Here is an 890-nt window from a genome sequence, read left to right as displayed (position 1 = left end):
GGGGGTAGGGGAGGAAGGGGGGGCAGCGTCCAGAGGGAAAGGGAGGAAGGGCGGCGTGCTAGTGTTGGCGATACGGCAAAGTAATGGTCTAGCAGGTGAAAGTTAGGGTTAATAGGCTGACGGGTTTTAGTTGGGGTTAGTTTTGGGTGGAGGTTGGGCGGCTTTGGACTTCGGTACGACTACGCGTTGAGGGGGGGGAGGTTTTAAGTGTACGGAGAAAGACGCGAGGTCGGGTGACTGTGGCTGCCCCGGGTGTAAGTGCGTGTGCCTGCTGTAATGTGGCGTGCCGTACAGGATGGTGTACGGCGTATGCTGAACCTGCTTCGCGCGCTGCTGACCAGCCTGCGCTCGGACTCCCCTGCTGACCTGAGGATGGAGCGACAGGTGGGCGGCGGTGTGTGGTGCGAAGGAACGACGTGCTGGTGATATGTATGTATGTATGTATGTATGTATGTATGTATGTATGTATGTATGTATGTATGTATGTATGTATGTATGTATGTATGTATGTATGTATGTATGTATGTTGTTACAGGGTGGTATAGCTTCACCAGCGGCCCCCTTTCCCGAGGCAGTTCGCTGCTCTCTCTTCCCTGCGAGAGGGGCACCCAAATCCATTCACCCCATCCGACTTTAGCATGTATTTGTTGGGTACAGCAACTCACCACCAGCATCCAACCAAATCTGGCGGATCAACGGCGCCTCAACTTAGTTCCTGGTCAGCTCGCAAGCTGATGTAATCACGTCCTACAGCGTCCACAAGATGGGGGCCCACCTCCCAATTTATCACCCCTCACACACCGAGGGGTCGGCAGGCGGATTTGAACTCGGACACTCCGGGAGCAGAAGTCAGGCTTTAACCTCTGCCAGCCACCTGCCTGTATGTATGT

At 54.6% G+C, this 890-nt stretch overlaps 1 protein-coding gene across 1 annotated transcript in view; it reads left to right on the top strand.

The window, feature by feature from the left end:
• VOLCADRAFT_116053 (uncharacterized protein) overlaps positions 1-890 on the top strand; it is a gene marked incomplete at both ends in the record, with an annotated part of 17,303 nt that overhangs the window by 3,744 nt on the left and 12,669 nt on the right. Inside the window, one exon of the mRNA XM_002946594.1 lies at positions 295-384. Within this exon, the coding sequence (XP_002946640.1) occupies positions 295-384 (90 nt within the window). The remainder of the gene's footprint in view (positions 1-294; positions 385-890) is intronic.

This window comes from Volvox carteri (genome assembly GCF_000143455.1).
Source record: "Volvox carteri f. nagariensis unplaced genomic scaffold VOLCAscaffold_3, whole genome shotgun sequence".
Lineage (NCBI taxonomy): Eukaryota > Viridiplantae > Chlorophyta > Chlorophyceae > Chlamydomonadales > Volvocaceae > Volvox > Volvox carteri.
The sequence above is the reverse complement of the archived record's forward strand: the minus strand, read 5'-3'. Positions and strand labels throughout refer to the sequence as shown.